Raw genomic sequence first — 25,805 nt, 5'->3', positions numbered from 1 at the left:
TCATTGATGATGAGCTAAGGTACTGAATGTGCACAGTTTGGATTTCTTTTCCTCTATTCTTTGATTTTCAAATGCTATGCATCTTAATTTTATGATTCAAGCATTGTGTTTATATCACAAGTATGAATGTTTTATCTTCAAGGATTAGTTTTGATATTACACATATTTATCATTGCTGATCTCTATTCATAGTAAAAGATTCTCAAATAAATGAAATCATTTAAACAATTTTTGTGCATGATTTTTAAAATTAGCAAAAATTTTGAAACACCTAATTCATCCCTTCTTAGGTGTATACTCCTACAAATATTTACGTTTTTGTATAGATGTTTGGTATTATTGAGGATACACTTTTATTGATTAATTACTGCTATCATTTAGGTTCAAGTGTTGTTTTATGTTATTGATTTATTGTTGCAGTTGTTATTTATGTCTCGGTTATTGTTAAGAAAGATCCCATATTTTTCATTTTCTCCTCCTTAGACTTTATTCATTCCACAATAAGTTGACAAAAGATGTGAGAAAAATAAAGAAACAATCAATTAAAGAGGCGAGAAAGATGGAGAATTTGCATTATTCATCTTTTTTTAACTTGCTAAATGAAGAGTAAGGGACCCACAAAATGTCACATCAATTATTTGAAATCTTAAGCCTCGACTTTTAAATATAATAAAGGATGTTGAAAACCTCTCCCCCGTCTTTTTCTTAATCTTGACCTATTTTCTTTTAATTTTGATCTAAAATATGTTAATTTTGCTATAAACTTATTTCTTAATGTTAATGTGCTTATTTGCATTAAAAATTTAAAATAAGGATGAATTACATTTTTATTTTATTTTGTACCTTTTTTTTAATAAAAAATAATTTCCAAAATGTCCTGACATATTTTTCAAATGGGGTGTGAAATTATTTAAATATTTTTTATTACGTGTGTTTTCTGTATATGTATATGTAAATATAATGGAGGATATTTAATTAATTTTATATTTTGTCTTAACAAAAATATATTAAGATGTTGTAAAAAAAAAAATACCCCTTCTAATATATTTTTATATTATAAAATATAAACCAATTTAACCTCAATTTGACCCCAACTGAATGGTGAATCATAGAAGAGAAAGGAAGCATTTGCTGCCGCCAAGAGAGTGTCTTCTAGATACGGGGCAACCGACCAAATACGACATCGTTTTGGACGGGGCAAGTCGCGTTCTTCTGAAGTAAATGTCACATTATCGGTTTCATCTGCTAAGCCAAGAAACGCTCGCCAGTTTCATCCAACTCTGGTTCGGTTGCTGATCGTCGCCGTTAAGCCATTCGTCGTTTCTTCAATCTATCTTCCCTCTTTGATAGATTCACAGAGAGCGAGAGGCAGAGCTAGAGATGAAGGGACAAGGGTTTTGGTTCGATAAAGGCAGGAGGAAGAGGTTAGGGTTTAGAATCGTCGGCTTAGTGCTGTGCATTATCATATGCGAATCGATCCTGCAAGTGAGTGGTTCCGTTCACGAGTACTGGAGCGAGGCCTTTACTACTCAGTCCAATGCTTTCTTCTTCCATGGAGGCAGCGAGGGCCTCTTCGCTTCCACTGCTCCCGATTCTTCTCCTTCTGATAATCCGTACAAGGGCAAGTCCTTCATCAGGTGATCTTCTATTGTTTTCGTTCATTAATCTGTTCGCTCCTTTCTCTCTGTATATTTTTTTGTTTTCTTGGGAGGGATCGGCTGTTTGTTGAGATGATGGTATCGTTAGTAGAACGAGTTGACGCTCTCTTTTAGGATTATTTAGATTTTTTTAATGTATTGTTATTACTATTTGTGGCATTTGAATATCGGACAGATACGGTGAAGAGCACCACTCGCATTGTTCGGATCCAACTTTTCGTTCTTAACTTTTGGGGATGAAAAATTAAAATAAATGAAAGAAGAGAAGGGAAGAAAAGTAGGATTTGTTTCTTCGTTTGCTTGTTTATGACATGCTGGAAGATGGATTTGTGGGATTAAAAGGAAACAGTTTCGTATGTATAAGCAAAAAGTACGGAACCGTAAGTAATTTTGTTTTGTGTCTTATTCCTTCTCTGTTAGGGGAAAAATAAACTCCTAGTTTTGAACATAGAAATAAGATGCAAAAGAAAGAGCATTTCTAGACAAATGTTTGATTATTTTTAAATGTAAATGGAACTTAGATTGGGAAGGTAGATTTCAAGGGAAAAATTATGGAAGAGGCTAGAAAATTATTATCCTCTAGCAATTTGATGGCAAAGACTAGTCAAAGCATATTTCCAATTTTTGAGAGTATAGGGTGCTGTCATTGTGGAGCCCTGTTGCTTCAGCAATTCTTCCTTCTTAAAATGATATATTTTACATAGTTAAGAATATCATGAGCAATAGTTCCTAAATTTGTTTTCAGCAAAATGTTCATCGTTTACATGATTAAAGTTGATGACATTTGATAGCACACGAAATAAATTTGGTGTTCACTCTTCACAAAGTTGACAGATGACAAAGCTTTGGGTGTCAACTGCTTGAATCACTTGTCAAGATGTCTGATATTTCAAATATGAATCTGATGAATGAATTGGGGCATCTCTTACAAACTGATTAAGGAATGTAGTGTCAGGTTCCTGGACCCGACCTACGGTTTCTTTGGTTTTTTAGGAAAAAATCGAGAGAGAATAATTGAGAAAGAGAGAGAGAGAGAGAGAACAGAAGGAACAGAGAGAAAGAGAGTGAGAACAGAAAGAACAGAGAGAAAGAGAGAAGTTTTGGAGGGGAAGAATTATGTTATTTCACATCATTATGTCCCATCCTCCAAGGAGTAGCCTATTCATAGGCATTCTAGCTTTCAGTTGTAACTGTTTACTGAAAGATACAAGTTGCTTTCAGTCTCTTGCAAGTTTGCAACTGTTAACTGAAAGGTACAAATTGTACAGCAGCAACAAGGTACAATACAGTAATTGCAACAAGCTGTAATTACTGTTATAACCCTAGGACTGTGACAATCCCCCCTCAAAAGATTTCTTATCCCCAAGAAATCACAGTTTTCCCCATATACAGAATTCTTAAATTCTTCCAACGCATTAATGACTCCCAGCCTTCCCATGCCTTCCTCATCTTGAAGAGTTTCATCTTTGATTTCTGACATCTCATCTTCATCCAGTGCTAGAGTCTGAAGAACTGCATAGTGTCTCTGCAAGGTGGGATTAGCAAACTGGCACACTGAAAAGTCTTTTAAATCAACCTGTCTCCTTAATGCAACAGCCTTACTAATTTGATCATCACAGTTGCTTTAAGAGTTGCACTAGTTTCATCCAAATGGAGCTCTTTAATTTCTCTATTGTCCTCAGAATATGGAAGATTTATCATGTGCATTCCAGGCGGCTCAACCTGTCCACCGACAGAGATAATCTTGTCTTGTGCAACAAGGGCAACCAATCAAAGATTAGTAGCACTCCCATAATACGCAACTGCAAAGCGTTTGAGCTGTAGCATGGATCTATGAAGAGCAATGAATGCAAGTACTCCTAACAACTTCCTCATCACTAGGGGAAAAAAAAATGTTGATGGTCTCAGGTTATGATATTCTTTTAAGCACCTCAATGGCTTGAAACCTAAAAGACGAAGATGTCCTGAAGAGATTTTCTTTATCTCTGAAGGCTCCTCAATTGGAAAGACAATATTTTCATTCTTGGAAGACTGGACACCTTTTGTAGCCTCATGCACTAAAGCACTAGTATCCGCACAGATGGATGATCTTTCAATCTGAATTGCCTGATCCAATATAGGTAATTCCTCAGCTTCTTGCAAACCAGAGGCATTAGGTAGGATTCCAGCTCCTGCTGGAATCGGTTCTGCTATGGATCTTGGAGGAAAATCCACTGGTAGGCTGGCTTGAGTCATCTTTGAAAACATTTTTAGGAATCGCCTTGCTCTGATATCAAATGTTAGGTTCCTAGACCTGACCTAGGGTTTCTTAGGTTTTTTAGGAAGAAATTCAGAAAGAGTAATCGAGAAAGAGAGAGAGAACAGAAAGAACAGAGAGAAAGAGAGAAATTTTCGAGGGAAAAAAATTCTTTTTTTTCACGTCATAATCTCTCATCCTCCAAGTAATAGCCTATTTATAGGCCTTCTAGCTGTCAGTTGTAACTGTTAACTGAAAGATACAAGTTGCTTTCAGTTAGTTGCAACTGTTAACTGAAAGGTACAAATTGTACAGCAGCAAACAAGGTACAGCACAGTAATTGCAACAAGCTGTAATTACTGTTATAACCCTAGGACTGTGACATGTAGCCAGTGAGTTTTGAGGAGTTGACTACATGAGCTCTTGATATGGAACTTAATATGTTATCTCAGGAAAGAATAAAAAAATGAAGTCAGTGAGGGCAGTATTTTGTCAGGTCTTTTTGTAGTGGTTAATGCATCTATGCAGTTACTGAACAAGTCAATATCAAATTCCAAAATAAAGGAAAAGCTTCTCCTTCAAGAATTTGATCCTTTTGGGGATAACAACCAAAATAAAATGTCATATTCAGCTGCAATCCTCTGAAAAATGGGAATTTCTTTGGGAAATGGCTGCATTTAGAGCTTTTAAGGGGATACAAACAAATATCATTGTGACCTATTTTATGAGGCCTTATCCTTTTTTTCCTTCTAATTTTTAAATTTTCTTCTGTTTACAATGGTTGTTGGAATACAAGTTTCAAGGTATTGAAGGTATTCTTTTTACCAGAAGAGTTTGCTTTATACTTTGAATATCTTTTTTTTTTTTTTTCTGTAAATAAAATATACTTTGAATATCAAAGTTTGAGATACTTTCATTTCCAAAAGGAAGTTGAACTTTGAATATCAAAGTTTGAGATCCATTCATTCCCAAAGGAATTTGAACTTTAAACATAATAAGTGGGTTGAATTCCATCAAGAATTCACCTTAGGTCATGTTTAGTTGGGTGGAATGGAGGGCGAGGGACTAGGATTTTCGCAATAGTTTGTTTGGTTGCTATGAAAGAATGGAATGATCCATTCCCTCAAAATGATGGAAAACCTTCCCATTACATGGAATGGGTGGTATGATTACATTTTCTTCTAATTACATAGTGCCACATATATAAACATGTAGTAAACCATTTTTAACCTTTGTATCAACCCATTCTTTGTGAAGACCCTATCCCAACTAGGTACAGTTGTCATTGCTTGCTGTTATCTGCCACCACCTACTATCTTTCGTCGTTCTCTATTGCACTCTGAAACAAATATAGCTGAGAATCACCATTAACTGCCCCCCCCCCCCCCTTGTTAGCACCACCATGACCCAACCTCCTCTCTTCCTCCCCCAAAACTCATCGAAAACCACTGCAATCGCAGCCTTTCGTCTCCCCCTTGTAAATTCGGCCAAACCCTCCATGTCCCACCCTCTCTCTTTCACATTTGGCCATTGCGACTGTCTGCCTCCTCCGAACTAGATCTGCCTAGAAACCACCATTAGCTGCCTCTCTTTTGTTGCTGGCACGACTGCAACCCACTATCCTCTCTTCCTTTGCCAAAACTTACTAGAAACCACCTCAATTGCAACCTTCCAACTCTTGCCCACAAATCTGGCTGAAACCATAATGTACCAACCCCCTTTCTTCATCGTCAATCATCGGGACCATCCACCTCCTTTGAGCAAAATCTTGTTAGAATTTGACGTTACTTGTCCCTCCTCTATCCCCAACATCACCGCAACTCACTCTCCTTTCTTCCTTCGCAGGTTCACACTACCATGACCCATAGAAGGAAATAATGTTGATTAATTTTGTTATGTGTATTTCTCTTTATGTCGTGCCGGGGTTGTGTTTGTTGTAAGCTGTTATGTTGTTATATTAGTTGTTTGTTATGCTGTTATTGTTAGTGTAGGTGCTCGCTTTAATTTCTGTTATATTAGTTGTTGGTTAGTTAGGCAATTATAACTTGTTGCAAGTTGCAAAGTTTGTTAAATATTTAGCTATACCTGCATTTCTATAATTCCGATCATTCAGTAAATTTCTTTCAGCAAGAACATTTCCCTCTTCTCTCTTTCTCGTGTTTCCTTTATGTTAGCATCTTGAAGCTCTTGCTTCATGGTATCAAAGCCATAGACAAATATCAATGGCTTCCAATCAAGAATGTGTCATGACCCTAGGAGCAATAGAAGGGCATTATTGTAATAAGGTTGCAATAGTTTGTTAGGAGATATTTTACAAGTTGTTAGGAGCACATGGGTGTTGTTAATAATCAGTTAGCAGCTAGCTAGGCCTATATAAAGGCTACTTGTAAGAGGTTGGATAAGATATGTGAAATGAAACTGAATTCCCTTTCCTTCTGATTTCTCTATCCCTCTCTCATTTCTTCTCTAATTCCTTTCCCTCTTTCTGCTAATTTCCCCCCTCCAATTCTAATTTCTCCCCTAATTCCTATCACAGCCCTAGCTAACCCTAGGAATGTGACAAATGGTATCAGAGCAATCGTTCTTTGACTGTGGATCATGCAATTTCAGTAAATTGATTTCAATAACTCTCATCGGAATTGATTGAGCAGTGATTTGTGGATTCCGACGAACTTTCTGAGTTACGATAGAATCCACAATACTTCGGCTGCTGCAGTTGCAGCTTAGCAAGGTGACTACAGAGCAAGTCGCAGTCTAGGAGCTCCATTAAGTATACGTTGGTTGTTAGGTGAAGCTGATCCAATGGCAATTTCGAAGCGGGTGAGCGTTTCTTAGATTGAATTCTGAAGGAGAAGCTGGAGATTGACCACGGATCCGATTTCAGTAATTCTTGGTTTGAACTTGGGAGGCGATTCACAAGAGTTGCAGCGAGAGCCCATCGGACTCTCAAGAAGTTGATACTTCCGACTCGGTGACTTTCGAAATCAACGGTGAGGCCTTGATTTTTGCAGCTTGTGCAAATTTTGGCTATCCTAGCAACTGGATCCAAGTCGCTGCATGGGATAAAGGCAAGCAAACCCAGGCGATCTTGGTCATTGTATCTTAGTAACGGTCCTTAGCCTGCTTCCACAATGATTGATCCTCAATTCTAGAAAATCCCGTTAGTGGTAACACAGTCGCTCAAGGAAGTCGAGAAGCCCAAGCGATTCCAGTAGCTGATCTTTTCTCGGTTGTGATTTTGACGAACTCATGGCAATTTGGTTGAATGACTGCATCCCGACAATGGTCTAAACCAATGGTTCTCAGTTCTTGATAGGTGAGTGCAAGCAGCGATTTTGATTAGATTTCTAGGAATCAAAGGACGAGTCATAATCGAGAAAGTAAAACAACTCTTGGTACGAAATTGAGAAGCAAAGCGCTTAAGAAGTCATGCATTGTTCTGGCGAATTCAAGTAGCACCGAAGGCGACGTGAATTGAGGAGCATTCATGATTGGTGTGGGAGTCGTTGAAGGTGGTGACGCAGACAACCAAGAGGGTCGTGTGACTAGAGCGAACAACTAGTGCGGGAGATCCGTTGAAATTGGCGATGTGGATAGACAAGGAAGCGTCCGACTAGTGCGTTGCTGGTGCTGCCGCTTGATAGGTCGACGATTCTAACCCAGACAATGAGAAGTGAATCTAGGTGACTTATAGAATCCATCGCAGTTGCTATCTAATTTCGAATGTACTAGGCAAGAGTAAATCCGGGGCTGCCGATTCCTTCTGCTTGAGTTAATCGAGTGGCCCTTCTTTGGTTGCTTCACCCTTCTTCCTCCATTCTCGAAGCGAAAGCAAAGCACTCAAAAACAAGCTTCCCTACAAGAGTTGTAAGGACCCACTCTCGGATATTCCCGCTAGCATAGGATATCCGAAAAGAGGTCATCACAAGGATGATATAGAACAATATAACTCAATATTAAATTTCTATCCTTAAAACATAATCAGCGGAAGCTAAAATAAGTCTTACATCATCATTAGTTTTCATCATTTTGGCACCATGGCCTATACAAAATGTATACAAGAGCACTATTGTAATTAACAAAATAAAATCTCCTCACAACATCCCCTCATCAAAACTACTAACATGGACCGTCTAGTTTGGGATGTCTTTGTACATCTCTAAACTTGGGCCCTAACCCTACTAGACTCGCCCTCAATCACTGCTTTACCTTTACCTAGAATGATATGAGAGTACAACAAGGTGAGTGAATAACGCTAAGCAAGTATATATATAATGCATGGAGAGATAGAATCAAGGGCATGGATAACCAAGATAGAGTGAATAATGACTATGAAAATGTGTAAGTAGGACACCACTCATAAGTTTCCATTCACAACCATTTCCATGCTCATGCACATGCATTAATAGTAAGGAATTTCCACATGGCTCCCACAACCACCATATCCATACATGAATACATACATCATGAAAATACATCAAGAAGCAATTAAAATTTGAGCATCGCCTACCAGGCTTGTGGCCACCTCAACTCACGTCAGGCGCTCTTAGGATATCATTTTATCTCCCATGGACATTGTGAACATAGTCGCTGCGCAAAAATAATAGGCGTGCAAAGATAATAATCATATTATGCATCACACATGAAGTCCCATGATCATGCCAACCATGTACATATCATGACAATTTCCCAACATGATTCAAGAAATATGCCAAAACAAATCTTATGAAGTCTAGATTATGGCACAAAAATCAGATTTCAATTTGGATAGCACCACAGGAAGTTATGTTCCAAAAATCGGAGCATTTTCGGATTTAAACAAAAATCCCAGATTTCAAATGGGTATTTCACAAGGCATTTACAGGCTCAATACTTGTCCAATTAATCCAAATTCTATATCAAAACGAAGCTTATTGAGTCTAGTTTATAACGCAAAAAGCGAATCTCAAATCGGATACAACCATATAAAGTTATGACTTGAAATGTACAACATGTGCAATCTGGAGCTCACGGTCATGTTGCGGAATGCATTCCACGGTAGGATCGCAATAGGAAATGCTTGTTGGAGCTCACGATTCCGCTGCAACAAGCACGCCGCGGTAGGACCGCTGTGTGACCCGAAAACGCCATTTCTTGCAAGATTCACCAAAATTCTTGCACTGATCTACACCCCAACAATAAAAGTGTCCTCCTTCCTTTGAAAAGATGAGGTGAAACAAGACCTCATGTAGACCCTAGGCTAGGTTTACCAAAAACGAAGAAAAACTACACGAATTACAAACAACCGGATTGTAACAAACCCCCTTACCAAAAATGTGATTTCAAATACCCAATACTCCAAATATGGGGGAATTAATAGGATTTACTTTTTAGAACAGAAAACAAGAGAGGAGCTTATATCTTTTGAAACAATAGAAGAACTTACACCACTTAAGCAATTAGAGCAAGAAAACATATTCAAGGGAAAAATGGAACGAGGAAGGAACTTGCATATAAATGGAGAAGAGAAAAGAACTTGCACAACAAAAGGAGATGTAAGGAGAACTTGCCTTCTTAATGGAGAGAAACCAAGGAGAAGAAGCTCTCTCCCAAACTTGAAAATTCTCCCTTGAAGCTCCAAGCCAAAATATGAAGAAGATGAAAATGGAGAAGAAGAAGACTTGTCGGGAGAGAGGAAGGAGAGAGGAGAGTGAACAATGGAGGGGAAAATAGGGAAAGAATGGGCCATATGTCTCTTGCCTTTTCAAATTACCCTTTTGCCCTTCACTTACACAACCACAATTATTCTCATGCCCTTTTTGGACATTTGTCATTTCTCTTTTCTTTTCCGTTTTATTTATCCAATCCATTTATGAAATTCCTCATTTACCCTTACCATTTTCAGACACAACATAAAGTCATTAAGCCTTTATTGGACATTTCACAATTCATTTCATTTCCTTTTTAATTTAACTCGTTATTTTGCAAATGGGCTCAAGCCTAATCCATTAATCCAAATCATTTTACTTAGGTCCAACTCACCTAAGGCCCAAAGAATTTATTTTTCAACTTGGCCCAACCCATTTCATTTGAATTTAACTAAATCCACAACCCACATGTTGTCTTGAATAAAATTCATATTCTCTGTTCTAGTTCTTCTATTTCGTTTTGTGACACTTGTAAAATTGGAAAATTACATCAGCTTCCCTTTTCCCATTGTAAAGTCACAGCAAAGAAACCTTTGGAATTTATTTACTCTAATCTGTGGGGTCCATCTCCTATTGTCTCCACAAAAGGATATAGGTATTATATCATTTTTTTTTAATGCCTATACTAGGTATGCATGGCTATATCCATTGAAACGAAAATCTAATGCATTGGCCACCTTTATAACCTTTCACAAGTTTGTTGAATTACAATATCGGTCCAAACTTAAGATTGTACAAACTGATAATGGTGGAGAGTTCCAAGCCTTTTTATGCTACCTTCGTGATCATGGCATTCAACCTCGTTTTATATACCCTCATACACGCCAACAGAATGGTGTGGCTGAAAGAAGGCATAAACATATAGCTGAGATAGGTCTTACATTATTAGCCTATGCTCACATGCCTTTGCAATTTTAATTTTGGGTAGAAGCATTTCAAACTGTTGTCTACACTATAAATTTGTTACCAGCTTCTCCTCTCATTTTTCACTCTCTTTTTGAATTGCTTTACCATAAACAGCCCAATTACTTGCTTCTCCAACCCTCTAGTTGTGCTTGTTTTCCTTATCTTAGGCCCTATAGCAAGCATAAATTTGATTTTCATTCAACCAAATGTGTGTTTCTTGGATATAGTCATGTTCAAGCTGGTTACAAATGTTTACATCCATCAAGCAGAGTTTATGTCTCTTGACATGTACAATTTATTCTTGATGAATATCCTTTTCCTATCTTGTTTCCATCTTCTTCTTCCTCTAAGTTAACTTTTGGTGGCTTTTCTACTCTGTGTTGGTCCTAATGATGGAAAATATATCCCGAGAGGGGGGGGGGGGGGTGAATTGGGATTTGTATAAATTTTCGATAATTTAAAACAATGATTGATGGTGGAACACTATGTTTCGAAATATAGGGTATATGTTTCGAAATAAATCTTTCTGTTAAGTAGGTTTCGAAACCTACTATATATGTTTCGAAATATATCTTACTGTTATAATTTGTTTCGAAATATAGATTGTATGTTTCAAAATACACCTTTTTGTTTTGTTTGATTTGAAATCTTTTAACTTGTATTTCGAAATAATGATTTTTGGCAAAGATGATTTACATAAGTAAAAATATACCAAAGGTGTTTGAGATCAATGATAAGTACTAATGCATATGAAAATACTTATGCTTAAGAAGAATATGTTGTTTAAGCTCAAGAAAACTTTGTTTTAGTCTTTGAAAACAATTCTTTTGAAAGCATGAGTAATAGGCAATAATGATAAGCAAAAGCGAAAGAACAATTGCACACAAGATATATAGTAGTTCGGCACCCTGCCTAGTTTACTACCTTCAAGCTTACCTACTTGAAGGATTTTTCAATCCCAATCACTTTTACTAGTGATCAACCATATTAAGGGTTTTACCACGATTCACCTCAAAACCTTGTACAATGAGTTTTTACGGGCTTAATTCAAACCTTACACCAAGTGAGTTTTAGACTCAATTCAAACCTTTGACACAATGAGTTTTAGGCTCAACTCAAACCTTTCACCACAATGAGTTTTAGGCTAAACTCAAACTTTACAACATTAACAAGATAAATAAAGATTTATTTTTATAGCCCAATAGTTTGAATGCAATAAAATGCCTTACCAAATGGCTATACAAACCTCTTGGTTTGAGGTGAGGAGAGCTGAAGAGATGAGACTCCTTGTTTGCACTTGCTTCTTCTTTCACACTTGCAATGCACAAGAATAGGATTTGTAGAAGATATTCTTTGAGAGTTTGAATAAATGATTTGATCAACACTTGTGCTTGTGTATGTGTCTCTAGTGTGTGTTCTCTTGTTTCTTATTCTTGTCTTCAAACACTTGCTATTTATATCAAGAGATAAAAATCTAGTCGTTAGAGACAAGACAAAAAAGTAGGTTTCGAAACATAGCATACATGTTTCGAAACATCACAATTTTACACTTAGATTTCGAAACATACTCCTCATGTTTCGAAACATACAGTCTTTCTAGCTATACTTGCACTTAGAGACAGCAATGAGTGGGAGACATAATCTATTCCCACTATGATTAATTAAAAGCACTCACATTCAAATTTGAATTTGAATCTCATAGCATGGAGAATGTATTTAAAAATACTTTGAGAAGCTTTTAGATAAATATTAAAATGCAAAACAAAAGCATCTCGGATTTGAATGATCTGTTGATAGAGGTTTCGAAACATGACATATAGGTTTCGAAACATAGTCCGAAACCTAAAACAAATTCTAATATATAGATGTTTCGAAATAGCATACACACTCACTTTAGAAAACATGAAAACTTTTTCAAAAGGGTTTCGAAACATGCATAGAAATATGACAGATTTTCAGATGGATTTACTTGAAAGCACAATCCATAGCATGTATATATCACATTTACTTGAAAGTAAATGTTCACATTTTCTTTTATTTATATTTTACTCTCTATTTACTTTAATATATAAATGTAAATAAAAAAGTATCCCCTATTTAGATTCAATAAAAATATCCAAACAATCAAAATCCATAACAATAAGAAAGTAGAATTTTGGTTTTAGTACAAACTCAAAATTTAACAATATTACTACCTCCAAAATATATATTTTCTATTTCATGAAAAAAATCATTAAAAATTGTTTTAATATCAATGAATATTAGATATCAAAATACGGGGAGATAGTTTTTTAAAAAGAAAATATTTTCTTATATGCCTCCTTATAAGGTGCTAACCTTCCAGACCTAAAAAAATATGGTTTTGCAAACCTTGATACTTGGAATTCATTTGGTTTTCATTTTCACAAAGTAATACTTGATATTGAAATTGATATATGTTGAAAACCACAACCTTGACTTATGATTTAGGGATTTAGCCCATAGATTTTTTTTCTTCATTCCTTTCCTTCATTCTCCTCGGGTAACACCTTCTATCCCTTCCTTATCCTCTCCTTCTTTTGCTGACACTTCTTCTTCTAATTCTCTTTTGATTCCTTTTTCTGCTCAACAGCATGTTCAGCCTATTTTGTCCAAACCAAAAGCTTCTCTAGCTCCTTCTATCCATCCTGTGGTTACAAGATCTAAATCCAAATAACTTGTTACTACTTCTCCTCATGCTTTAGTGAGTACCCTAGAGCCTACTTCAGTTCATGAGACTCTCTTAGATTCTCATTGGGTTAAAGCTATGCAAGAGGAGTTCTTTGCATTGTAGCATAATGACACATGGGATCTTGTTCCCTTCTCCTCTGGTATGAACCTCATTGGCTACAAATGGGACTTCAGTTCATGAGACTCTCTTAGATTCTCATTGGGTTAGAGCTATGCAAGAGGAGTTCTCTGCATTGCAGCATAATGACCCATGGGATCTTGTTCCCTTCTCCTCTGGTATGAACCTCATTGGTTGCAAATGGGACTTCAGTTCATGAGACTCTCTTAGATTCTCATTGGGTTAGAGCTATGCAAGAGGAGTTCTCTGCATTGCAGGAATCTTGTTCCCTTCTCCTCTAGTATGAATCTCATTGGTGTTTCGAGTCAAGTGTAATCTTGATGGATCTATTCTCAAGTATAAAGCCCGGCTAGTGGCTAAGGGATTCCTTCAAACCCTTGAAATTGACTACTGAAACTTTTAGTCCAGTAATTAAGACACCCGCTAGTTGGGTTTTATTCTCTTTGGCTATTACTTTTGGTTGGGATATTCAGCAAGTGGATGTCAATAATGCCTTTCTCAATGGAGACTTAACTGAAACTGTTTATATGTCACAGCTTGAAGATTTTGTAAGCCCACAGTTCCCTTCTCATGTTTGTAGACTGAAAAAGTCTTTATATGGTCTTAAACAGGCTTCTCGAGCTTGGTATACAAAATTAAGGACTGCCTTACAAGGTTGGGGTTTTACCAAAGCTTTTTTTGATGCTTCTCTCTTTATCAAGAAGACCCTCTCAATATGTTTTGTTCATTCTTGTCTATGTTGATGACATCCTTGTTACTAGTTTTGATTCTAAAGCTCGTCAATCTTGTATTCAAGATTTGGATACTCATTTTGCTCTCAAAACACTAGGATTAGTGAACTACTTCCTAGGGTTTGAAGCTCATAGAGATAGCGGTGACATATACCTTACTCAATCAAAGTATACTATAGATCTGTCGAAAAAAGGCAGCAATGCAAGATTGCAAGCCCTGTGCTACACCAATAAATCTGGGAGTTTCTTTGACTAATGATGGTGAACCATTTTCTGATCCATCCCTATATAGAACCATTTGTTAAATCATTTGTCTTAGATTAGTTAAAGGACTCAGGAGGGTATTTGTCAAGGAGGTATTTGGTATTTGTCAAGATTGCTAGCCATGTGCTACACCAGTAAATCTGGGAGTTTCTTTGACTAATGATGTTGTATCATTTTCTAATCCATCCCTATATAGAACCATTTGTTAAATCATTTGTCTTAGATTAGTTAAAAGACTCAGGAGGGTATTTGTTAAGGATGTATTTGGTATTTCACTAGTTAGTTTTCTGTTAAGTTGGTTAGTAGTGTAACGGTTTTATCTAGATATTATCTTGTAATGTCCGCCTTTTATGTATTATAAATAGGGGGCTGGGGCCTCATTGGGAGGCACGGGTTTTTTCCTATCTTGAGCGAGAGAGAGAGAGGTTAAGAATGTGTTGTGTGAGAGAGAAAAGTAGTGTGCTTTGTAATCTCGAGATTCTATATAGCCTGTGTGTGTATAGGGTTGTGAGAGATTAGAGACCAGTGCATGTAATCATCGATTGTGTTTTCAAGATAGTGGAGTAGGCCCAAAGGCAGTCTAGACGTAGGTTCTTCATTTGAAGAACTGAATTAGGATAAATCCCGTCTTTGCATGTGTGTGTATGCTTTTGTTTCTATATTCTGTTTTTCTTCTTTAGTGTGTGGGGATTTGCCTATTAATCGTGAGGATTGAGGGTTTGATTGAGTGCGGTGGACGACTAGGTTTACAATCTGGTATCAGAACTGGTGCCTTCACCTTTATAGAAATCGTGGAGATTTGGCTCAAGCTAGAGAGTCTTTACATGACAAAGTCCCTTTCCAGTTGTCTCTCCCTAAAGGTCAGGTTCTTTACTTTTAAAATGCATGATAATAAAAAACTTTAAGATCACATAGATGAATTTAATAAACTTTGTTTAAATCTTGAAAACATAGATGTGAAGTAGGATGATGAAGACAAGGCTTTACTCTTGTTCCATTCATTACCTAGGTCTTATGAGACTTTTGTTGATATCTTAAAACATGGTAGAGACCTCTTAACACTAGAGGATGTGATAGGTGCCCTAAACTCTTAAGGATTTAAGGAGCAAGGTGGATCACATCCCCTAAACTCTTAAGGATTTAAGGAGCAAGGTGGAGGGAAACTCCTCGACTGGAGATGTCCTGACTGTAAGATCTAGAAGCCTTAAGAAAGACAATAAAGATAAGGGAAAATCTAGGTCAAAGTCTAAGACAAGAAAGAACCCTATAAGATGTTACCATTGTCATGAAGAAGGCCACATTAAGAGAAACTACCCCAAGAAAAAGGAGGATTTTCTTGATAAGGAGAATGTTGATGGGGGTGTAAATGTGTGTGAATTTGATTATGATAGTTCTGATGCACTAATGGTTTTAGAGAGAGCCGAGTCCAATGATTGGGTTATAGACTTCGATTGCTCTTACCACATGACCCCTGAGAAGCATTGGCTACTTAATTATGAAGAAATAAATGGGGGAAAGGTCTTGCTAGGCAATGACCATGAGTGTAAAGTATTAGGGATTGGTGATGTAAGGTTGAAAATGCATAATAGATCATATAGAACCCTCTCTGCAGTGAGGCACGATCCAGTTGCTCTTACCACATGACCCCTGAGAAGCATTGGCTACTTAATTATGAAGAAATAAATGGGGGAAAGGTCTTGTTAGGCAATGACCATGAGTGTAAAGTATTAGGGATTGGTGATGTAAGGTTGAAAATGCATAATAGATCATATAGAACTCTCTCTGTAGTGAGGCACGATCCTAAACTCGAGAAACATAATTTCCCTTGGGAAACTGGATAGGAATGGCCTTAAATTTAAGGGTGAGGGTGCAGTATTGAAAATATCAAAATGATCCCTAGTATGCATGAAAGCAATGCTGTAGAATGGCATATACCTTCTGCAAGCAACCACCTTGAGTGGTGAAGCTGCAGTGGCAAGCAATAATGTCCAAAAATAGGCAAGGCTGTGACATGTTTGGATGTCACACATAAGTGAGCAAGGGTTCAAGGAATTTGCCAAGCAAGGTATTTTAGGGCATGGTCAAGTTACTGGATTGAGTAAATGTGAGTCTTGTATCTATGGCAAAGCTGCAAGGGTAAAGTTTAGCAAGAAAGCCATTCATTCATCTGAATCATCCCTAGATTATATTCACTCGGATTTGTGGAGGCCAGCTCAAACCCTAACCCATGGTGGCTCTCTGTACTTCTTATCAATCATTGATGACTACTCTAGAATGTTATGGGTTTATGTCTTAAAAACAAATGATTATACCTTTAAGGCTTTTAGGATATGGAAAAAGATGGTAGAGAACCAAAACGGTAAATCTATCTAAATCATAAGAACTAATAATGGGCTTGAATTCTGCAATAAGGAATTCAACCAAATGTGTAAGGATAGTGATATTGTTAGACATTTAACTGCCTCGGGTAACCCTAAACAAAATGGGTTGGCTAAAAGAATGAATAGGACCCTATTGGAAAGGGTAAGATGCATGCTCTTTCATTTAAATATGCCCAAATCATTCTGGGGAGAGGTAGTTTCAATAGCAGCTCATGTGATAAACAGGTTACCATTAGCTGCCGTTGATTTTCACACTCCCTATGAAAGATGGACAAGGCATAAGCCAAGTCTAAGTCACCTTAGAGTATTTGGATGCTTAGCTTATGCTCATGTGAAGTAAGGCAAGCTAGAACGTAGGGCAAAGAGATGCTTATTCATAGGGTACCCCACTGGTGTAAAAGGTTACAAATTATGGAACCTTGAACCAGAAGGGCCAAGAACAATAGTCACAAGAGATGTGACGTTTGATGAAAGTTCTACCATGAAAACAAGAAATAAAGAAACCCAACCAGACTTAGGGAAAAATACTAAGTCCATAGATGTGGATATTAAAGGAGTAGCGTCTGAAAACACCTTGGAAGTATCTGAAAATGATCAGGATTTGGATGATCGAGTCCAGGAAAAGGATCAGGATCAACACTCAACTCAATATGAGAAGAGTGAAGGAGGTAGTGATGTAGACTCTAGCCTAGGAGATCACCCAGTTGCATCTAGGTGCAGTGTGGCTAGGGATAGGCAATAGAGGAGCCAAAGGCCTCCTTAGTGATATGGTTTCTCAAACCTGGTGGCATATGCCCTAATAAGTGCTTGAGAAAGTGTAGGAGGTGAACCCCTCACCTATGAAGAGGCAGTGGCCTCAAAAGAGTCAGGAAAATGGATAGAAGCCATGAAGTCAGAAATTGCATCCTTAAGAAAAAACCAAACTTGGGATCTAGTTGATAAACCAAAAGGACAACGTATGGCTTTACAAAATAAAGGAAGGTGTTGGAGATAATCCTAAACCTAGGAATAAGGTTAGGTTGGTTGCCAAGGGTTTTACCCAAATCCAAGGAATAGATTTCAATGAGGTTTTCTCACCTGTTGTGAGACATACCTCAATCAGAATGTTGTTGGCCATTATTGATCATTTAAACTTAAAATTGGAGCAAATGGATGTAACAACAGCTTTCCTTCATGGAGACTTAGAAGAAAGAATTCTAATGCATCAACCTAAAGGCTTTGAGTCTAGAGTAGAGGTGGAGAAAGTGTGTTTGCTTAAGAAATCCTTTTATGGGCTTAAGCAGTCTCCAAGACAATGGTATAGGAAATTTGATACTGTTATGTTGAAACAAGAGTATCTTAGGAGTTCCTATGATTGCTGTGTTTACTTTAAATATATCTCACCTAACATCTCAATTTACTTGCTTCTCTATGTGGATGACATGCTCATAGCAAGTCAATCTGAGCAAGAGATTCAACAATTAAAGTGAAGTTTAAGATCTGAATTTGAGATAAAGGAACTAGGTGAAGCAAAGAAAATTCTCGGAATAGAATTTTCTAGAAACAAACAGCAAAGGAAAATTTACCTATCTCAAAAATCCTATCTAGAAAAGCTGATATCTAGGTTTGGAATGGCAAATTCTAAGATAGTGAATGTGCCTTTTGCCTCTCATTTTAAGTTGTCCTCAGATCAGTCTCCCAAGGATGAAGAAAGTATGAAGGAAATGGATAATATACCATTCTCGAGTGCTGTGGGAAGCTTAATGTATAGTGTGGTATGCACTCTACCTGACTTAGCTCATGCTATGAGTGTTGTGAGTCGGTTTATGCCAAACCCAGGTAAAACTCACTGGAATGCTGTAAAATGGGTGTTTAGGTATCTAAAGGGCTCATATAATATTGTTTTGTCGTATGGTGGAGCAAGCATAGGAGAACATGCTAGTATCATAGGATTCTCAGGTGCAGACTATGCTGATTTGGATAAAAGGAGATCCACAACCGGGTATGCATTTAAGTAGTGGAACTCAACAATAAGTTGGAAATCAAGCCTGCTTCGGTTGTAGATAAAGCCACCACATGTGGCTTAAGGGCCTAGTTAGCGAACTCCTAGTGTCAGATGTGAAAGCCACTTTGATGTATAATAGCCAAAGTGCCATACATTTGTCAAAGGACTAGGCTCACCATGAGAGGACAAAGCATATAGACATTAGGCACCACTTCATTAGAGAAATAATTGAAAAACAAGATATTATACTAACAAAAGTTTTAGGTGAAAAGAATGCGGCTGACATGTTTACTAAAGTTGTACCTACCACAAAGCTGAAGCTTTGCATGAAGATACTGCAAACTATTTCAGATGCTGAGTGAAGAAGAGCATGGCAGTATGGGAGGGTACATGTAGAAGTGTTGAGGAAGACTAATCCAACTCAAATGGGTGGAGAATTTGTTATCATTTGTCTTAGATTAGTTAAAAGGCTCGGGAGGGTATTTGTCAAGGATGTATTTGGTATTTCACTAGTTAGTTTTTTGTTAAGTTGGTTAGTAGTGTAACGGTTTTATCGAGATATTATCTTGTAATGTCCGCCCCTTATGTATTATAAATAGGGGGTCGGGGCCTCATTGAGTGAGAGGTCGAGAATGTGTGTGTGAGAGAGAAAAGTAGAGTGCTTTGTAATCTCGAGATTTTGTATAGCCTGTGTGTGTATAGGGCTGTGAGAGATTAGAGAGCAGTGTATGTAATCGTTGATTGTGTTTTCATGATAGTGGAGATAGGCCCAAAGGCGGTCTGGACATAGATTCTTCATTTGAAGAACTGAACCAAGATAAATCCCGGCTTTGTATGTGTGTGCATGCTTTTGTTTCTATATTTTGTTTTTCTTCTTTAGTGTGTGGGGATTCGCTTATTGATCGTGAGGATTGAGGGTTTGATTGAGTGCAATGGATGACTGGGATTACACCATCATTAGCTCTCTTCAATATTTGACATATACTAGACCAGATATTGCTTTTGTGGTGAATAAGCTAAGTCAATTTCTATCTTCACCAAAACAACAACATTGGCTAGCTTGGAAAAGACTACTTTGTTATCTTAAGGGAATAGTTGGTCTAGGTTTATTATTTGCTCCTTTTCCTGGTGATTTGTCTCTAAAGGGTGCATTTGATAGGGGTGAAAAATGAGGATGAAATTTATTTTCCATCCAAATTCTAGGAAATTCTATCAAACAGTTTTTTTTTTTTCCATAGAATTCGAATTCCATCTTAGTTCAAAAAGTGATGATTTTCCTTGAAATCAAGGAATTGGAATTCTTAGGGGGTGGGGTGAGAATTGGAATTCCATGGAATTGGAATTCCGCCCCACTTTCCACCTCCCAATCAAACACATCCTAACTGTTTATATTGATGCTGATCATGCTAGCTGTAAAGTTACTAGAAGATCTACTGGTGGATTGTGTGTATTTCTTGGCAAGAAATTGTTGGTTTGGGGCTCAAGGAAATAGCCTGTGGTAGCTAGGTTTGTTGGAGAAGCCGAATATAGGGCTGTTGCACATAGTGTTACTGAAATTTTATGGCTGAAATCATTGTTTTTTGAGTTAGGTATCCATGTGTTAAAATTCCCGTTATATGGAGTGTGATAACCTAGGAACCAAAAGTATAGATGAAAATCTTGTGTTTCATTCACGCACTAAGGATATTGAAATTGATGTTCATTTTGTTTGGGAAAAGGTGGAGAATGGTGAAGTTGAGATCAAATATGTTCCTATTCTTTATTAAGTGGCTGATATTTTTACTAAGGGCTTACCGGGAGATAGATTTCTGTTTTTATGTGACAAACTCGGACTCAAGCTATCACCTATATTTTATAGCCCTACTGCCACTCTAGACAAGCTGAAGCTCAAGTCTTCTTCTGCTGTGGAGTCTGATTTGAGGGGGAATGTAGAAGGAAATAATGTTGATTAATTTTGTTATGTGTATTTCTCTTTATGTTGTGCCATGGTTGTGTTTGGTCTAAGCTGTTATGCTGTTATATTAGTTCTGTTATGATGTTATATTAGTTGTTGGTTAGTTAGGCAGTTATAACTTGCTGTTGCAAGTTGCAAAGTTTGTTGTTAAGGACAGCTATACCTGCATTTCTGTAATTCTGATCATTCAGTAAAGTTCTTTCAGCAAGAACATTTCCCTCTTCTCTCTTTTCTAGTGTTTCCTTTCTGTTAGCGCCTTGAAGCTCTTGCTCTTCTCTCTTCCCTGGGCAGAAAACATTGGAAACCACCCCTCCCTCTTTTCCACTGCAGTATCCATTTCTTTCTGCAAAACACTATTTGTTGCAAACCAATTTTTATTAATTACATATAATTGTATTAACTTATATTTTTTTTTACTTATTAAACTTGTAAAAATTTAATTTTGTAAGTAGTATTCAATTAATACATCTATATTGTGAATTAATATTTCCTATATGAAATGTTACTTGATTATTATTTATGTATTTTTCGTTAAATAACTTTTTTGAAAATTAAATAAATTTTTTGGATTCAATTTTTATTTAATATTTTTTGCTAAAAAAGGGAAAATAATTTTTTTTTTACGTATATTACCTAATATATGATTTTTTTGGAATTAAATATCATTTTTATAAGATTTTTCAATTTTTATAATGTAAAAGGGCATCTTTGTCAATTGACTATTTTTCCCATTCCATTCCATCAAAATGAAGGTGTACCAAACATAACGATGGAATGGAACAAACTTGGGATGGAATTCATCATTGATTTGCCTAAAATTATGGTAGGACATAAATCCATTTTAGTTGTGATGGATAGGGTCTCTAAGATGGCCCATTTATTCCTTCTACTACAATATTTAACTGTTCATGTGGTTCAGTTATTATTTTGAGTTTGTTAAATACATGAGTTGCCTATTTCATTTTTTTCTGACGTTAATGTTAAATTTTTTAGTTACTACTGACAGCGATTTGAAAGCTATTTGGTTTTAGTTTGACCTTTTATTTAGCCTTTCATCCACAAAATTAATAGTCAAATTGTGGTTGTTAATGTAATTGTATTCAAATTTTCAAAAACATTATGAGCTCCATGTTACAAGCATGAATTCTTATCATTTTCCAAAAGTTGAAGACTGTTGAATACTTAAAACATGTTAGTCTGAAGTGCATGCTATTCTTGGCTTACAAGAATTTATGTGGTTAACTCACTAGTTATGTTTGATTTGACATATAAGTTCCTCTTTGCATATTTTTCCAAGTGCAACAAACTGGATATCTGGACATTCAGTTGTTCTTATTAGTACATTGGAAGTGATGGCTTGAAATCTAACATGGACCAAAATACCAAAAAAATAAACTCCATTCATAAATTGAGTGCATTCTCACTAGATCCTGACTTGGAGAAACTAGTGTCACAGATGGAGAATTTAATCCCCAACTCGTGTGGCCTTAGGCACCCAGTTTGCTTAGGGCATGCCCAAGCCATCCTACTAAATGCTCATGAGGTAGCTCTAGAGGTATTCCCTTTAGCTGGGAAGGGAACCTCAAAGAACAACTGAAAGCAAACTGAAAGTATGACAAAGTGTGCTGGAATATTGCTCTATTGTGTGGCAATGGCCTATTTAGGTTCCAAGCTGGTGAGACTTTGCTTATTATACACACTGGTATGTTATACGCACAGATAAATTTTTTATCTGTGACAGTTAACTACATATAGTAGTGGTACCTATCTCCATGCATGTGCCTAGCTACATGGGCTGTTTTCATCTGGCAGACGCTGCTCAAGCATGCCGGTGCTTCCATGCTTGCCGACCCTCCTAGATTGTGTCGGCATGACTTTGTATGCACTGTTCGCATTCTCAGCCTTGTGCTCATTTGCATCCTCCCTTGCCTCTACAGGCCGCTGCTCAGGGGCACCATGACGCAAGCTTGCAGAAACCAAAAGCAGCCTAAAACTAGGAATTTGAACCTAGGCTATGGCAAAATGCAAAAGTCACCAATTTGTTCCTCTTTCCAATTACTTGTGCAATTATCTTTTAGAATATTTGTATATATGAAGTATAAACAATCTACTTCAAAACAAATGTGGTACCACATAGCAGTCTGCTTAAGCTTGGCCCCTCATACTACAGCAGAAAATTTCCTATCCATACCGTAAAACTGTGAACTAGGTAACATTTGAACCGATGATCAGTTAAAGAAACTAATCATATGGTAGTTTCTTAGTTACAGTTTATTCACTTTGATGTTATGTGACAATGACTTCTACCTTCCTTATACTTTTTCCATTTTTATGTGTTCAAGTACTCTTTACTTGGTAGTAATTTAGAACTTCTGTTTCATATTATATGATTTAAATACTAAAAATTTGGGAAATTAGTGGAAATTGAATTTGAAGGATCACCAGTTTTTCTTGAACATATTCAAAGAGATTAAATCTTTTGGATGAATGGTTATGGAGCTAATTGCCACATTCTAGGAACTAGTTCACCTGTCTTTGGAGTCGGAAGAACTGTTTAATTATTAACTTGGCTTAGTCATGTCCTGGTCTGGTATCAAATTAATGGGCTAGGAGGTTCTGATTTCCTAGTTTCTAATGCATTTTAGCCTATAGATACTTGCTGTAATATGTTTATGAGATCTCACTCTAACTGGTAATATGCAGATTTGAAGATCTGAAATTTACAAGAACAAAAGAGTCCAGTGATAAACAGAATAAAATGCAGAGTCGGACTGGATTGGTTGAAGCTATTATAGTTGAGGTAAAAGATAGGGAAAGGATTGGAGGTGCTTTCCTAAAATCTGATGATATATGTTGCACCCCTGAACTCCACGCGGAAGGATCCTGCAAAGTAGGAGAGGTTATTATTCACAAAAACCTAGAGAATGATGAGTGGCCAAAACGCATTCAAACGTTCTTCGAAGGAACAAGTCAAGTAGCTAAGATGGAACCTCGGACTGTCCAAATAAATAATACTGGAATGTACTATCTCTATTTCATGTTTTGTGATCCACAACTAAAGGGCACAGTAATTCAGGGTAGAACCGTGTGGAGAAACCCTGGAGGTTATTTACCTGGGAAGATGGTCCCTTTGATGACTTTCTATGGCATTGTATCATTAGCTTATCTTGTTCTTGGCCTAATATGGTTTTTGCGGTTTGTTCAGTTCTGGAAGGATATTATACAATTGCACTACCACATTACAGCAGTGATTGCTCTTGGAATGTGTGAAACAGCTCTCTGGTACTTTGAGTATGCAAATTTAAATGCAACTGGAAGCAGGCCAATGGGGATCACATTATGGGCAGTGACAATTAGTGCTATTAAAAAGACTCTATCTCGCTTGCTCCTTTTGGTGGTTTCAATGGGCTATGGTGTGGTAAAACCTACCCTTGGAGGTGTAACATCAAAAGTTCTTCTTCTTGGTGTAATATATTTTGTTGCTTCAGAGGCACTTGAGCTTGTTGAACATTTGGGGAATGTAAATGACTTCTCTGGAAAAGCTAAGATATATTTGGTGCTTCCTGTTGCTTTCTTGGATGCTTGGTTCATATTGTGGATTTTCTCATCATTATCAAAAACACTAGAAAAGCTGCAGGTAATTTTTTGTCTTTAAACTCTTCCTTTTTACACATGCATTTGTATGAGTACTGCCATTTCTCAATTTGGCCTTCAGCATGGGTACTATAGGATGGATACTTTTTATATATATCTTTTTCTAATACAATTTGATGGTTGAGAGGGCCAGCCTTGGTTGCAATAGTAAGGTTACTCCTTTGTGACTAGGTCACAGGTTTAAATTCTAGAAATTATCCATGTTGCAAAGTAGGGGTAAAGCTTTTTAGGAAATTGACCCTTGCAAAGCGGGAGCTTTGTGCACTAGGGATGGCCTCTATTTTTTTTAACTGGCGGTCAAGAGTCTCATTAAAATTTGCATATATTCATATAATGTATGTTGTGCATTTCTATTTGTGTGAGCAAATGGATCTACCACTTCATAGTAAGATGAATCTCTGAAAACTCAGAAACTCTTCAAGCAAATTCTTCATGTAATGTAACTGGTGTTTTGCATCCCTTGGCATATTGTGTCTATTGTGAAGCTGTTCTTTTTTCTGCTATTAGAATGACAGTTTGATTGAATCCTTGAAGGTACCAATAATATCTACAAAGTAGAAATCTATTTGCTGAAAATATTTCAGCCATCGATAATCTAATTTTATTAGTGAAATAGATTAGTCATATATATAGATTTTTTTCCCCCCTGAATAACAAGGTGGTTCATGGAGGAGTCATCATCATCATCGCAAAAGCCTTAATCCCATTAGGTGCGAGGTGGACCTTTGAGTACAACCACATGTCATGGCTATGGCTATTTTAAATTTTTGCCTTTATTTTTGGTCTTATTCTTGTTTATTCGATAGGCTATGCTGTATTTCTTTCATTCTAATTGCTGCACTTACATTCCAGCTGTCAATTCTGTTAGAATGGGAGGGCCATGTGTAAGGCCTTAGAAAAGGACAAAAGAAGTTGTTGTAACCGTTGGAAGGGTGGATGATCTGCTGCATCCACACCCCTGCCAACGACTATATCTACTCTCCCTATTCTGTAGGAGAGGTTATGCAATTTCAGACAATAGACAATTATATTTCTCCTATATTCTCTATTTCTCTCTTGTCTCTGTTTTCCCTCTGTTCTTTCTCTTCTCTCCCCCTAGCTTTCTTCTCTGATCCCTTGAATTCCATCGAGTCAAGGGAAGATTATTGTTTCTGCCAAGGGCGGTGACACCACATACTTTTTGTTGGGATAATGCAGTCATTGCTTGATTATTATTCTCAACTTTTTATCTTGTTCCTCTTGGATGCAGATGCGAAGAAGCATGGCCAAGCTTGAGCTCTATCGGAAGTTTACCAATTCCCTTGCAGTGTTTGTTCTGCTTTCCATTGCCTGGATTGGCTATGAGGTAGTACCTTTTCTTGTTTTCTTTAAGGAAATATATGTTGTGCACTAATAGCTTCATAAACCTTGGGAGCGGCAAAAACTGTTTTGGTGTGCTTATACATAGTTGTGTCTATGAATTCTGTTTACTGATTGGTGTGCTTATACATAGTTGTGTCTATGAATTCTGTTTACTGACTCAT

General features: G+C 37.0%; 1 protein-coding gene across 1 annotated transcript in view; it reads left to right on the top strand.

Moving 5' to 3' along the window:
* The first annotated feature begins 1,225 nt into the window (after window positions 1-1,225).
* Window positions 1,226-25,805, top strand: part of LOC127789344 (uncharacterized) — a 39,787-nt gene continuing 15,207 nt past the window's right edge. The window contains exons 1-3 of the mRNA XM_052318307.1: window positions 1,226-1,637; window positions 23,332-24,265; window positions 25,532-25,627. Coding sequence (XP_052174267.1) covers window positions 1,381-1,637; window positions 23,332-24,265; window positions 25,532-25,627 — 1,287 coding nt within the window. The 5' untranslated portion in view covers window positions 1,226-1,380. The remainder of the gene's footprint in view (window positions 1,638-23,331; window positions 24,266-25,531; window positions 25,628-25,805) is intronic.

This window comes from Diospyros lotus, chromosome 13 (genome assembly GCF_014633365.1).
Source record: "Diospyros lotus cultivar Yz01 chromosome 13, ASM1463336v1, whole genome shotgun sequence".
Lineage (NCBI taxonomy): Eukaryota > Viridiplantae > Streptophyta > Magnoliopsida > Ericales > Ebenaceae > Diospyros > Diospyros lotus.
The sequence above is the reverse complement of the archived record's forward strand: the minus strand, read 5'-3'. Positions and strand labels throughout refer to the sequence as shown.